This window comes from Fulmarus glacialis, unplaced genomic scaffold (assembly GCF_000690835.1).
Source record: "Fulmarus glacialis isolate BGI_N327 unplaced genomic scaffold, ASM69083v1 scaffold43604, whole genome shotgun sequence".
Taxonomy (NCBI): Eukaryota; Metazoa; Chordata; class Aves; order Procellariiformes; family Procellariidae; genus Fulmarus; species Fulmarus glacialis.
This window is the reverse complement of record NW_009210744.1, coordinates 26,817-40,187: the sequence shown is the minus strand read 5'-3', so window position 1 is coordinate 40,187 and position 13,371 is coordinate 26,817. Positions and strand designations below refer to the sequence as shown.

The 13,371-nt window shown below is 48.8% G+C and overlaps 1 protein-coding gene across 2 annotated transcripts in view; it reads right to left on the bottom strand.

Moving 5' to 3' along the window:
- Nucleotides 1-3,734: 3,734 nt before the first annotated feature.
- NDRG3 (NDRG family member 3) overlaps nt 3,735-13,371 on the bottom strand; it is a 32,026-nt gene continuing 22,389 nt past the window's right edge. For both annotated transcript variants that reach the window (XM_009577272.1, XM_009577273.1), the window contains 9 exons: nt 12,472-12,558; nt 11,878-11,934; nt 10,577-10,680; nt 10,113-10,178; nt 8,411-8,462; nt 6,992-7,039; nt 6,257-6,292; nt 6,113-6,164; nt 3,735-4,233 (listed from right to left, as the gene is read on the bottom strand). In XM_009577272.1, the coding sequence (XP_009575567.1) occupies nt 4,055-4,233; nt 6,113-6,164; nt 6,257-6,292; nt 6,992-7,039; nt 8,411-8,462; nt 10,113-10,178; nt 10,577-10,680; nt 11,878-11,934; nt 12,472-12,558 (681 nt within the window). In that variant the 3' untranslated portion in view covers nt 3,735-4,054. The remainder of the gene's footprint in view (nt 4,234-6,112; nt 6,165-6,256; nt 6,293-6,991; nt 7,040-8,410; nt 8,463-10,112; nt 10,179-10,576; nt 10,681-11,877; nt 11,935-12,471; nt 12,559-13,371) is intronic.

Genomic DNA, 13,371 nt, shown 5'->3' with positions numbered 1-13,371 from the left:
GTTGATTATATTTGGGAGAAGATTCATTTGCTCCTGGAACTGGTGGTGAAGCCCTGCTGGGGTTCTGCGGGACAACCCCTGGTGTGCCATGACCTGTTCCAAATGCAGCTCAGCTCCGAGCTGCCCAGCACCTTCTTGGATTAGTGCTGGTGAATAAAATGAGGCCCCTAGTCACCCTCTCCCCAACCTGGACAGTGGGGCTGGGGAAAAGGGCTTTATCTTAATGCGTGGGTGGGAATGTGGCACACAGGGCTTGCAAAAGTATAACCATGGACAAAGCTCCAAGCAAAGCAAGGCACAGCAACCATCCCTGCAGGTTGTTTCAGGAGTTAAGCTCAAATAATGGAGGTTTTGGGGGTAAGGAGCCCCTGAGGTCCCCAGTCCTGCTTCTTCCTCAGTGCGTGACTGACACCAGCTAGGCTGTGGCTCCGTCTTGAAAACCTCCCAGGATGTACATCCCTCCCCCTCTCATCCCATAGCTGCACCGTCCTGGCTTAAAAACTAGGGAAAATCCCAGTATCAGTTCCGAGCCTCCCAAACGGAACTTTTTAGCTGTTACTCCTCACAGCATCACCTGGCACCACCAAGAAGAGTTTGATTCCATCACCTTTCACAAAGGAGCACATCCAGTTGTGGGTGCGCAGGATGCATGGCCACAGCTGGGGCCACGGAGCTGGGGTCAGCAGAGCGAAGCTGCCTTCTCGCAAGGACCGTGCTTTTCTGGGTAATGTACAGCACCTTCCAGCACAAGAGGCACTGCAGACAAGCAGCTGCCTGGCAGAAACCTCAGCCCATGGCTGTGAGAAGTGTTTTTCTGTCAGTGACCCCAGAGAAACCTTCAGCAGGGCTGAGCTCAGCGAGACTCACCCCATGCTGCTGAAGAAAAGGATGCACACGTTTACTGATACAGAGATTTGGGAACTTGGGCTGGGAGTGCCTCTGAATGAGCTTGTCCCAAGGTTTTGAGCAATTGGGAGTTCAGGCCTAAGGGTGTGGGAGAACTGGAAAGCGCTGGCTCCATCCGCCTGCCCACCCCCGGCTGAGCCCCCTCCCCGGGCATGCCAACTCCAGCCAGAAGACAGAGGTCTAGGAAACACTCTGGTATGTCACAGGGACAGACTCTAACCCCAGTGTTGCCCCTCGAGATGTGGAAATGCACAACCGTGTGCGCCCAGCTGGCAGGTGGCCAGCTCACACCCCAGAAGCCAGCAGGACCAGCGCCAGTTGGTTTGGGATCTCAGCCCAGGGAAGCCTGTCCCAAGCTCAAGCTCTGCTCCTGGATTTGGTTGGCATTGCTCTTGCCACCCAAAGAAACATTTTGTCCGTTATTAAGTTCACTTCTCAACTTGTATTTAGCTTCATTTTTTGTATTTTTACCAGGAAAAGCACTTGCTTATGTGAAAACAAGTTTACTTTTTCCAGTTATCCTTGGAATAATAAAATATATGACAACCCTCACTACAAATCTTGCGTTGCTTATGCCTATGAGCCACCATGGCAACAAAACTCTTCTTAACCATCCCCCTTCCAAATCGCTAAAATCTCATCTATTTACTCTCCTGGGTTCCTTGTCTGCTGGCAGCCTGTAGCTCTGAGCTCTCCTGAGCTCGCTCTCTCATCACAAACAGTACTCGGCGAGCTCGCACCAACCCCTGCTGTGGCATTATTTCCTCTAACTCATTTCATTGTCATTTTAATATTGTTTGCCTTTCTTTTGGTCTGGTTGCTGTATTTTCATAAGGGAACTCAAGGAAGAATCGTTTCTCAGTGTAGTTAGCTGGCAATAAATCACAGTGCTGCACGTACATCAGCTCTTCTCTTGCGTACATTGCTTTGCATCCAGCACTTGCATTTAGCAGCAATGAACTTCACGTGGTATCTGGTGGCCTGGTCTCTTCGATAGTCTCCTGTCTTCTACAGAATCAAATGTATTTTTGTTCATTTAATCACTTTGTCACTTCACTACTCACTCATTAATACCACTGGCAAATTTTTCCCATTTCTCACCTTTCATTCAGTTTGCGATTCATGAAAACACTTTGTCTCACTTCCTGCAATGACCTCTCCCGCACAGACCTTCCCCAAAGCATGAGGCTGCAGGAGTCCACCCCGTGGGCATGACAGGAAGACCGGGACTAATCTGTGACCAACAGTTTAACCCCTCTTCAGTCCCAGCTAGCTTTCTGTGAAAGTAAGATGACAGACATCTGAAACTTGAGAGCAAAACCTGGATCTGAAAAGCAGAAGATGAAGAAACGGTTGCCTTAAACAACCGGCTGCTGCGCGTTGCTACACCTGCACCTGGTTGCGGCGCAGGGGGCAGATGTGTGAACAGACCTCACGCTGCCTTCCGAACTGCCCTCTGCCTTTTCGTGTTACGACAACTGTCTTGTCACAGGGTTTACAGGTTAACTTTGCGTTATACCTGTAAAACACGTTGGTGCAGAGCACTGTTCACCAGGGAAGGCGGCTCCTAGCACTTGCCTTTGTTTGGAGGCAATTCTTGGTGGCATGCTCCCGCATGGCCACAAGGACGCCTCTCGCAAGAGGTGGCCAGTGCTACCCCTTCCACGGGAAGGAGTCTGCCTCTCACGGTAGGAGACACCAAAACTAACAAAACTGGCAAGGGTGTCAGGTTGTGCCAAGAGAAACACCACAAGCACACAGGGTAACAATGAAACTCAGTTATAGCTTTATTTAATAACTGGTACAAAGTCCCCCTCAGGCAGAGCCTCCCAGTCCCATTCCCTACCTGAAATGGAGCAGAACATGAGCGTGACCCTTGGAGGAGCTGGCTCCCCATGAGTCAGGACTGCTCAACAGTTAAGAAAGGATGTTTTGCGCATCTATTGAAACCTGTAGTAGCCTGAACACTCATCCCTTTTCTCCCATTAACAACTAGACCCTGGCACGCAGCAGGCACTTGCCTTCCACTCTCCATGACCCAGCCAGATGTAAAAAGGCAGCAGAATTGTGAATTCCACGAAGACAGTAAATAGTACCTGCATAGAGGCATTCACTGCTCACACTTCTGACCTGACTCACACCAACATGTGTCTGCTGGCAGTCATTTACATTCACTGATATTTCCTGAGCCTCAGTTAATACCCTGTGCAGACACCCTGCCTGGGGCTGGCAGCCCTGGGAAGCAGAGCTGGCAGTGCAGGAGATTTCCGGATCTCCACCTGGCAAGGGGCACTAATGCCCCTTTCACAACCCATTTGATGTTAAAAATTCACCTGTGCCAGGGTAGAACAGTGACTAGATGTTAACTGCATCTGGCCCTTCTGTAGGAGAGGCAGAGGGTCAGCAGAGGCGGTCTGGAAGCCAGGGCTGCTGTAGTTTAATCCCTTGTACTCGGTTAATGGTGCACCTCGGTTAGTGTAAGTTTACTTGTTAATTGCTTTGCTCTTTCAGGAGGCTCAGGTAAGAAATCACTCTTCTCCTTCTTAACACACATACAGAGATGAGATCAAGACAGTATTTCTGACCATTTGTTTTCCCCACAGCTGCCTGGCATGCCAAGAGTCCTGGGAACACAAAGACCTTCTGGTGGGTTCTGCATTCCAGGCACAGCTCTACCAAAGAGCATCGCCTGCTCCACCGCCTGGAGTTTCACATCATCATGGTCTTGCTTTCCCACATCCCACAGATGCCATAGCAACTGCACCACAAGGGTCCTTTAGCAGAAGCACAACTAGAAAGCAATTCTAAACCTCACAAAGCCACAGAAATTATATTTAAATGAACAGGGAAGACAACGGCTGTCATCTGGATTGATATACAGCACAGACAGGAGATGGTATCAGCATGTACAGTTATGTGACTTACTAAGACCACGGAATGTTAATGAGTTTTAAAGAGGCTCTGATGCCAAGGGCATACAGAAAGGACCAAAGTAATGCCAAGTACAGACTACCAAGGAGGTGGCAGCTCAGATGGGCATGCACAAGTTAGAGAGAACAGTTAATGCCATGTTGGATGAAATGCTAGATTCTGAGTGGGTTCAGTGGGGGCAAGTGGAGTTGTCTGAATCCAGAAGACGGGCTCCTGCCTAACAGGATACTTCCATGGTTTGAGGTGCATCCTGGAGGTCAATTCCTTCTGGGGTTCCAGCACTTCCTTCACCATGGTTGCTGGTATAAGACCGGCTGCGGATGCTCTCCCCAGAGCCCACACTAGAGGAGGAGTGAGTACGGGAACGCATCAGCCTGGTCATACTAGCTGCTGGCACTGCAAGAAAGAACAAGCGTGGGACTTAGAAAAGGAGGAAGTGCCTAGAGCAAGTATCACAGTCACTCAGATATGTGTCACTGGGTAAGCACAAAAGAGCTATATCCTCAGGAAGAAAACTCACTCTTCACTGCCAAAATTAAGTCTTTGCACGTCTAAAGCAATATATTTAAGGCCCAATTTCAAAAGGTCCAAGGCGAGCAAATGCCAGAAGTGTAACTGATCATTTGCAAGTGCAGTCATGTTGAGTGTCTGTGCAAACCAACGCAGCTGTTGTACAGATGACCTTTTGAAAGTCAGTCTCGTCACTCTAGAAAACCACAGAGCTGAAGTCATGCAACAATCAACAAAATACAAATGAAAGGTGAAAAACCATAGCATACATGTTGTACAATGGATCAGCCTAGCTCGCAGCAGGCCAGCAGGACATGCCGAGAGCAATGCACCCGAAGAACCATTCAACTCAGTACACAGACTTGGGCCGAGGCAGATGCACAGTTGAAGGTACCTGACTCAGTGCTTAGGTGGCTGAGCTGCACATAAGGGACTGGAAACAGCATGAGACAAAGAAAGGGATGAATACAGGAAAGAGCCAATTAGTTGCAGCGTGTGACTTAGCAGCTGCACTGCTCCTGGGATCCCCAGATACTTTGCCTTCCACACCCAGCTCACATACTGCGCTGAAAGCTCCCAGTAATTGTGAAAACAGCTGCTAGTGAGCATCTCAGGGAGATCCCAAGCTGACTCAATAATCCATCAGGCCAGATCTCTTCAATGCCTTTAGCTGGAAATTGCAATGTACCTGGTGACCCTACCTCCCCACTGTACACATAACTGCTCAACAGAGAGGTCATTTTCCTATGGCAGGGAAACTAAGGTATACTCTCTAAGTCCAGATACAGAACAGAAATTCATGTCTCTCCTTGAGTTGACAGCATCAGATTTCTGCTACAAGCCTCCTGCAAGGCATTACCTTCCACCTGCAGTGTCAGCACAGGCAGGTCCAACTGTTTTAGCCAATGTGCAGAAGGCACAAGAATAGCTGTTGAGGAACTGGCTTGTGCATTTCTAGAAATGGCAAGCTGCTGATTTGCTTCTCTCTTGTTCTCCCTGAGAGAGGAGGCCTTGCTGGCCAAGCTTAGCAGTGCCAACACAGTCTTGCCCACCAAAGTTGGCAAAACCATTCTGGGGCTAGCTAATAATTCTGGTAGTGGAAAATTATCCCCTGTCCTTCCCCAGTGCTGGAGATCTGAACAGCTGTCAGCCTGACACTCAGGACACAATGTCTTCTGCCTCCAAGCACAAGGAGGAATCCAGAGGGCAGCGCATGCAGTGGATCAAAGCACAGCTCCCTCTGGGCTCTCTGGGTGTCTCAGAAGTCACCCAGCTCTCTGTCCTGCCATTAGAGGGTTTCATTCTGAGATATCGCTTACCCCTGGTGAGAGTCTGAAAGAAATAGGTATGTCTGAGGAGAAAGGAAAGAGCTGTCATGTACCCATCACAACCGCGAGGCTGTACTGCTAACTCCTTCCCCTCTGGAGAAGGTATGCCTACAAGATTTCAGAAGATTTACTGTTCTTGGGAGCACGCTTTTCTGGACTGGCACAAAGATGGACTTACAAGGTTTTACCAACACCAGCAACCAAAAAGAGGTCACCACTCCAGCTGCAGTGTGGATTAAACACAGGCCAGGGACCAACATTGGTTTGCTAAGGCTTGTTAGCACACTAGTTGATTTTCCAGCGTGGATGGATCTCCTGGCAATCACACTAACTCACAGGTGGGGACACAGGTGCCAATGGGCTCAGATGGACCAGAAAGGCTGAGTTCCCTTCACAACAACCCCGCTCCAAAACAGAAAATTTTGTTTGCCACTTACTGTAGCCCATTCCCTGCACAAAGTACTTGAAGGCTTCAGTCAGCTTGCCAGGCTGTGGAAACAGAAAGGGTGGCTTTAGTGCGAGCAGAGCAAGGAGCTCTGTACAACTCAAATGCCGTGGGACAGTCGAGAGGCGTTTCTCACCTGAACTACCTGGGGCAGGCCCCCGCAGTCAGCCATCTGCAACAGGAAACAAAAGGGAGGTTGAACCATCCTTCCCACTCCAGGAGGACAACCCCAGAACCATGCCAGCACTGCTCATCCCACTGGGGCTGATGGCACCAGGCTGCACTGCTACGAGGCACACTTCCACCATCTTGTCTCTAAAGCTGAAGCAAGGCCTGGTGATACATCTTCTGGGAGTCTGTTGCTAAAGGAACCCAGCACCTTGGAGGCCGCATTACCAAGCGATCTCAGGCCGTACTCTAGAAGCCCAGGAGTAACCCTCCACCATCCTGGCTCCTCCTGCCACACTTCCCAAACCTGTCACTTTACACTTCTATACAGCAGCTGTCTGGCACACTGCGGAGCCATAGGTGAGGATGGGAAGGACTGGTATAAAGCTAGAAAAAGTTATGTTGTTGCTGGCAGAGAGCAGGGTGGAGGCAAGGCACCTCTGCTAACTCTCAGCAGAGACCTGCTAACTCTCAACTGCTGATTGAAGATAACAGAGAAGTGACCATAAAGCAGGGATTCAGGGACCCCCTGACAAACTCTTCTCTCCCAAGTCTGGCTCCATGCAGGAGAGAACACAGCCCTGAATAACTGTCCACGAAGTTCTTAAAGTTAAATGTATGGAAGGCAAAAACCTAAGTGGAGCTGGCCTCAGCAAAAATAATGTCTTTGTGCAGGTTGGAATGATTCTGGAGTGGCACTCACCTTCAGAAGGGTAGTTTTAGTTGGGTCAAGACGTGAATTGCATTCAACCTAAAATAAAAGGAGGAAAGAAGGACATGATATCACACAGAAAACTTAAGAGTCAGATGTAAAATGTGGGGTAGCTGCACCAGAGGCAGTGGCTGTCTTCAGCAATGGGAGCTTCTCTGGGTCCAAGAAGGACTGAACAAGAAAGCAGGGAGCATGTAGGAAGAGAACACTGAATGAAAGATGCAGAAAGGAAAGGCAGATGTTCTCATTCAAGGGGACCTTGTGGTGACGGAATGTCACTGTTCTGAGAGATGGGGCCGTGACTTCAAGGGAAATCATCCCCTGGTTTTGGGGATGCACCTTCTGGGCTCTGACAGCAAGACTGGGAGGGAAGGAGACTTCTGTGCAGTGCAGCATGGAGGGAGATCACTCAATCCCCTGGCCAGACAAGGAGGCCATGGCCACCTCTTCTCTGTAAGGCTGCTGCAAAAAAGGGAATAGGTGGGGGCCCTATAGGAAAAGCAAGCCCAGCAGGGGAAATTATTATGAGCTGGGAACCTGGGCACCCAGATAGGCAAGTCAAGATCCAGAAGACCCTATCCCTGGGAAGCAATGAGAATCCTCAGGAATATTATCCTAGCAAAGTCAAAACTTGGAGAATGTCTCAAACTTCTAGACCAAACAGACTGATGAAAAGGCAACAGGCTGTGACCAGAAAAAGCCCTGCAGCAGTTCTCCATGCACAGCTCCTAGGTCCAAGCTACTGCTTTAGGAGACTCCTACACTATTGCACAATTTCTTAAGATAACTTCTTTTCTTCACAAACCCCTGGTCTCCCCACAATCACTGGCTGAAGGGAAGGAGCAACATCCACCGCAACCACGCTGCACTGTGCCATGCCCTATTTATAACTGTGCTGGGAGGGAAGTGGGTTATAGGTGCCTGCAGAGAACAACAGGAAGGAGATGCTTTTAAGTGTTGCCTTACAGTGCTTTTGCAGAGCTCTATGTGACTCCCCACCATAGGAATTGGAGTCACACTGCTTATTTTTGAACTCCAGCCAGCCTCAGTACAACAGCAAGAGAACAGTAATTCATGACTTGAACTGAACGCCAGGCTGGCAGAGCTCAGGGAAATACGGAAGTTCCTGAAAGGGGTCCTCTGCATCACTTGTTGAGCAAGGATGCTTATTCAGATCCTGCCATCCTCACCTCAGAGCTGCCCTGCAGAGCCATTAAGCCTCCCGAGCCTCGGCTCTCCTACTAGTGGCGGACAGCTCTCAGTAGCTGGGGGACTAGAAAAGAGCTTCAGACAAAGAGCCACTTTCAGTGACTAGTTCTGGGCAAGGTGAAAGCACTGCTGGGTGAGGCAGGTTTGCCAAGTGATTTGTGGGGCTGATGTCGTGAGAGGAAAGAATTCACGTATACGTACCACTGCTTCCACGGCAGGCGAGTTGTCACCAACCACTAGCAAGGCAGGACACCTGGTCAAAACCCAAAACAGAGAGATGTTACTCACAGTGCATCTGAGGGATTTCTGAGAAGGTTGAGCTCTGTGAACCAACAGCCTCATGAAAGGTTAACAACACTCAGCAAAATCCCGACCTGCCACCACATCATGGCATTTTGTTGCACCAAAACATCCTCCAGGGCTTGCATACGCACCCATACTGTCCCCTCCATGCACACCAACTACCACTACTGTTGCACACATGTTAAAAGATGTGCCTAGGGCTGGCAGAAACACCATCCCAGGCTGCAAAAGGGAGCATGCTCTCTGAAATGAACGTTGGTTAGGAACTTAAGAATAACCACATGCAACAGAGTTTAATGCTTCTGAGGCTGGCTACTGCTCAGCACTATATTTTGGTCTGGATTTTAGAAAGAAACACAAAAAAAATGTCAGGGAATATACTGAAAAATGTCACGATACCAAAGCCTCTGCTGGTAAATCTGTGCCCTTATATCCGTTTTTATATGTATTGTAATTCTAGAAGAACAATTAACATTCAATGTGTAAAACATACACAGGAAGTTACTGACCAAGTGCCTATGAACTTACACTATTCATTTACAGATCAAGGTAAGAAAGGGGTGGGTAGAGGCCCCACTTCTGTGTATTGACTAGATGACAAAAACTAGACTAGAGAGGCTGTGAGCCACAGACCTCAGAGCCTAAGGAGACAGAGGATCTATATGCAAGTCTATTGGCACAGAGATCCACACTTCCACAAGAAATATTTTAAGGGTCTGCAGATCCCTCTGAGTCACTTGAATGGACGGACAGTGGTTTGTGACTTTGCGCTGCCTGCATGACAGAGAGTAGCACGATTGGCTTTGCCTGGAGACCAAGAAGGGAAATCCACCTCTTTTAGGTTAGCCAAGATCTAGGGGGCCTGGCTGTGGGTGCCTAAAACATTCCTGGGACTGGCAGGAGCAGAATTTCACACAATTTCCAAAGAGCAAAAAGCAGAGCCTGTGCAGCAGTCTCTAGCCCAGCTCAAGCATCCTGCCTCAGCACTGCAATTCGCAGTCTTCATGTGCTCTACACATTGGAGATAATTTGCGCCTTTTCCTTTCTTGCTTGGAATCTGAAAATTTACTTATATTTCCCCTGTGCTGATTATCACTAGTTCTCCAGTGTCTGTCCCTTCTCTGGTGTACCCTGCACAGACTATCCCCTCCCAGATGAAAGAGTCACCGCCAAGGTGAGAAAACACCACTGCATTCTCTGCATTCAGAACCCACTGCCATCTCTGGGAGAATTGTGCAGGTAACTTTTTTTGGCAAGGTGGGGGAAGGCAGTCAGTAGCAACAAACAAAAACCTGCCTCCCTAATTTTTCATGCAAAACAACCAAACTAACAGCTCAGCAAGTACAGTGACTGCTGGCTGGATATACTTATTCCTCCGACCCTGCCTTCTGGAGAATCTCAGTGTGTTCTCAATGAAAGGGCTTCCAGACACCTCTCTGCCCCACTCAAGCTGACAGCGCTGCACCAAAGCCTGGGACAGTCTGAACAGTATTCCCAGCACTTGGGCTTGTGAGGGTTCTTGCTGAGAAGCAGCAACAGCTTTTCTGCTGAAGGGACTACACAGAAAGTAACTGATACAGGCTGATTCAGAGCAACTTACTTGAGTGTTTTTGCAGTATTTTCATTGATGCCAAGAACTGGTCTCTCAATTTCCAGGTCTCTACGACTGAAAGACAAAACAGAACAATTCTCCATCAAATCAGCAGAGGAAACTGTTATTCTGGGAGCATACAAAATCCAACCAGGAGTGCTGGCTCCAGCACCCAGGCAACAGGTTATGACTCCCTGTGTCATGCCGTGAGCAGGAGCCCCAGCGGTAACTGCCAGAAAACAGGATCCACGCTCTCATGGCAAGCTTGCTGTGTACTTAGAGAGATGATCTACTGAGGTGTGAAAGGGTCATCCAGGCATGAGGCTGAGCTTGGCTCAGGATAATGGCTGAAGACTAGGCTTAGGACAAAGGTTCATATGACATAATATCCAATAGAATAATACATACGGCAGCAAATCTACTGAGCATGGAAACTATGGGAGCAACGTAGCAGGCAAAAAGGTATTCTATACCTGTTGTATGAGGTGAGGAACAGCTGAAGGTTATCTTGGTTAATGTCCTGTGCGATATGAAGCCTGTACGTTTGGATCAAATCTAGATTTGCCTGCAGTTCCTCCTGTACAAAAGCAGAAGAATTTAAAGACAGGGAATATCACCTTTTTCACAAGTAAAGAAATGATGCTCATACAAATACTGAAGCATTAAACTGCCTCCATACACATCGTTCCCCTATGAACAATAACACAGAGGGCAGAGACTCCAGATTGCATTAGTACCTAGGCTACGTTAAGTGTTTCTGTGACATGGCTGTTAAGCGCCATACTTTGGTAATGTGACTACACTTTTACAAATGGCAGTGCACATGCTGCTGCAGGAGTACAAAGGTATCCTGAAATGGGATGTTAGCTCCTGAGCCTCAGTAATGCTTATAGAGATACAAATCACACTGTTTTAGGAAGGTCTTCTGCTTATGCTTAATGTTAAAGAAGCAAAGCTTTATAGGTAAGCCCCAATACTGGGACCAAAGGAAAATTTAATCCCAACACCCAATTCTACGAAGAAACTGCATTCCAATGAGAGCTAGAGAGAGAGGGAGAAAAGGGAATGCAAGGAAGCACTACATATAATGAAGTGGCTTGAAAGCAGGGCGAGAACAGCACGTGCTCTAAGCAGGAGGAAGCTATGCGACTCCTTCCCATGCTGATGTGTGCTGTTGCAGGAGGGCTTCAGGTCAGGGACTGATCTGCTATATGTCATATATAGTGTGCACGAGGCACAGACTCTCTCAGTTGCCCAATAAGCTTGCTGGTTGGAAGGCAGCAAATCCCAAACAGAAGGCATTGCTGCATCCAAAGCTTTGAGGAGGGGCGGGTTTGCCTTGCTGAAACTGAAGGGGAAGACAAAGAGCAGAATGCAGCAGTTCAATGTCTGGACACATACAATATCCCACTGTCAACTCCCAGCTGATCTGTGCCCTACCCACAGCCCAAATGCTTCCATGCTGGCTACAGAGAACCAGCTGCCACTTGTTTCTACAGACAGTTGCCTGGGCACCACAAAGACAGGAGTTCTAGCACTACTGTGTGGGACACTACTTCCTCAATGGGTCTGGAGTCTGGAGACATTTAGGGCAAGTGTGAGGATGCGCATGCTCCCCGCAAAGCCCTGGTGCGAGCTTGCCACATTGAGAAGACAGTACTGTCTGTGGCAACCCTTATTTGATGGACCAGAGCTATTTCAGAGCAGGTACATACAGAAGTTATAGCTCCATGTACAGTTGCACAGGCAACATTAACACTTGCTGGGTACTTACATGGCCAAAATGGTGCGCCAAGACAATATCCACTATGTTGGTTGTCCAGCCTGAAAACTGAAGAGTGACCGTGAATGAGGAGGAGGGAGAGTAACCGGTTTCTTTACAAATTTCAAAGCAGCTCCTCAGAGTAAAGAAAATAACAAAGAAACTAAGCGATATAAGAAACAAATGCCTGAAGCTTGGGATGGGCGTGCAAGGCTCCAAAGAAGCCTGTGCACACACAACACACAGCTCTCGAGAAACTTAGAACCCTGAATAACTGCAAGTGGCCAGAATAACACAATAATTAAAAGATCCATTCAACCTCAGCCAAATGAAGCCTGCAAGCATGAGTACTAAATCAGAGGAAAGCTGAATGCTCAACAGCCACTCATCTCCAAACAGATTACCAGGATTTCTCATTCACATATGATTACACCCACCCCTGCTCCTATGGTGGAGGCCGTACTACACCCAGACTGAGAACGCAGCAGGGACAGAAATGAGATTGTACAGTTTTTGCCATAAACCGACAAATTCCTGTACTCTGTCCTTTTTCTTCGTACTCTACACACTGTGGAGAGGAGATATGCAGGGGAAGGAGAATCTCACCTTGGATGCTGCCCAGTCAATCCAGCCTTTTGCACATGGATCAACATTAATAAGAACGAGTCCCTCCACCAGTTCGGGGTGGCTGAGCTGTGGGGAGAGAGCACAGGCACACTCAGAAGGATGATTCAGCCCACACGTTGGTCAACGGCAGATGCAGCAACTGGAAAGCTTCTTGCAAAAGGAAGACAGAGTAAAATGAAGACTATGTGGGGAGCTCCTTCTGTGCCAGGCAGCCAGTGGCCTTTCCAGAGCCTGGCCCAAAGCTGGCTCCCAGCCAGACCTTATTCGATTCAATTGTTGGCACTGAGGGATTGACTGCTCACACAGCACCTGCAGCCTGAGCAGGCCTCAGCAGTGTCTTCTGGTGACCCAAGCATCTGGTGCAGCCACAGGTCCTGCTCAGGCTCCTGTGTATTACAGGGCTGTGTGCAGTGACTCTCTTTGCTCCAATCTGGCACCTCCAGGAAGGACCTGGACAAACTCCTGTGCCCGGAGAACACCTTCCTTCCACTCCTCAAGGAAGAGGCAGTCTCCCAGTGGAGATGTGGCAAAATGGCAAGATTTGGCAAATGGCACAGGAGTTGGTGATGAGGTCTCGCAAGCACTTGCAGCCTGAGCAGAGGCCTGGGAAGCTTCAGCTGCAGGGGCACCTGGCTCACCAAAGGGTACCCCCACTGCCCCCACAGACACCCCTTCCCCTCCTCCAGCCTGGCATCCCCAGCACCCTGCAGTTTACCTTGGGGGGTGTGTGTGGGGAGCATGGGTACAAAATACTTGGAGAACTGCTTGCAAACACAAACCCAGCAATCTAACACAACCAGAGAACTTTGAGCTTTAGGCTTATTCCACAGCTGAAATTTTACGGCAGGGCTTCTGCTCCCTTCTCTATATTTGACACTG